At 35.8% G+C, this 1,201-nt stretch overlaps 1 protein-coding gene across 1 annotated transcript in view; it reads right to left on the bottom strand.

The window, feature by feature from the left end:
* Positions 1-873: 873 nt before the first annotated feature.
* LOC119594803 overlaps positions 874-1,201 on the bottom strand; it is a gene marked incomplete in the record, with an annotated part of 120,867 nt that continues 120,539 nt past the window's right edge. The window contains 2 exon segments of the mRNA XM_037943892.1: positions 874-915; positions 965-1,067. Coding sequence (XP_037799820.1) covers positions 874-915; positions 965-1,067 — 145 coding nt within the window.

Here is a 1,201-nt window from a genome sequence, read left to right as displayed (position 1 = left end):
CGTTCATAATGAATGCATATATACCTGTATATATTTAAAGGTCAGAGACATATCTTGCTCTTGTATTGTCCATGAAACTAAAATGCATGGACCTATGGGAACTACAGTCATTTTTTACCTAATAATATATTCAAAAACATGTGCAACCATAACTAAAATCAGTTAGTGCCGCATTTATATACAGTTATCCAAGAGACCTTGTTGGCTATACAGTATACAGTATATGATGCATCAGAACCATGCACTGTATAGATTATAATTCTTTTTAGCTACGATTGTACTCAATTAGGGCGGCTTTAACCTACAGTTTGGTATATAAGGACAACTTACAAGTGTACAAATAAATACAAGAGGTTACGATTGATGTCATTAAACAACATCAAATTATCTTGATCCGCTTCTTTATTTGAGTGACGAGAAAACATATATTTTCTTTCCTCCGAATAACTATAGTCAGTGTGACAGTGATGGGTATAAAGTTTGAATACATTTTCTTATATTTTCACTTTTTTTTCAGCCACACAAAATCTTAGCCATACATTTGATACAAATACAACTCTGAACATAAAATAAATAATAATAAAATTACAATATTAATAAAATGCTAATCCTGCTGCATCTTAAAATGATAAAGAAGATAGGCAGAGGAATCATAAGACAAAATATACCGACATCAAGAACATCAATCTTTTTCTTCTTCTTTTTCTCTCTTGTCACCCAAGCACGTTTGAACACCCTAACAATGTGAAGAGTGTTTCAAAGGCTCGTTTCCTGAAGTGACACGTTTCTTTGTGTAGGTAATATCGCCTCTTTACTTTTCTTTCAATTTCAAGTTTCCAACGTAAGCTATCTGCGATATTTTCCTTTCCGGAATTACTGAATGCACAGGAAATGTCCACTGGTGCCCTTGTCCCTCTATAGGCATGAACACTTAAAGTCAAGGTATATGGCCTCTGCCACGCACCACGGTGAAGCTAACCGATATCTTAGCTTTCTCTTTCCACTGCGAAGCCAACACTTCCCTCATGGCACATTCAGTCACCATCACCAGCAGCATCAGGGGAATGCTTGCGATTTGAGCATCTTCAGTCACTCATGAACAATAAAGTAGTATTAATCTGACCAGTCAGATTAAGGAAAACAAACATACTTTAGTTGTGTGTCCTGCACATCACACGCTTTTATGCTCTACTGAGAAGCA

The sequence above is a fragment of the Penaeus monodon genome, chromosome 34 (genome assembly GCF_015228065.2).
Source record: "Penaeus monodon isolate SGIC_2016 chromosome 34, NSTDA_Pmon_1, whole genome shotgun sequence".
NCBI lineage: Eukaryota > Metazoa > Arthropoda > Malacostraca > Decapoda > Penaeidae > Penaeus > Penaeus monodon.
The sequence above is the reverse complement of the archived record's forward strand: the minus strand, read 5'-3'. Positions and strand labels throughout refer to the sequence as shown.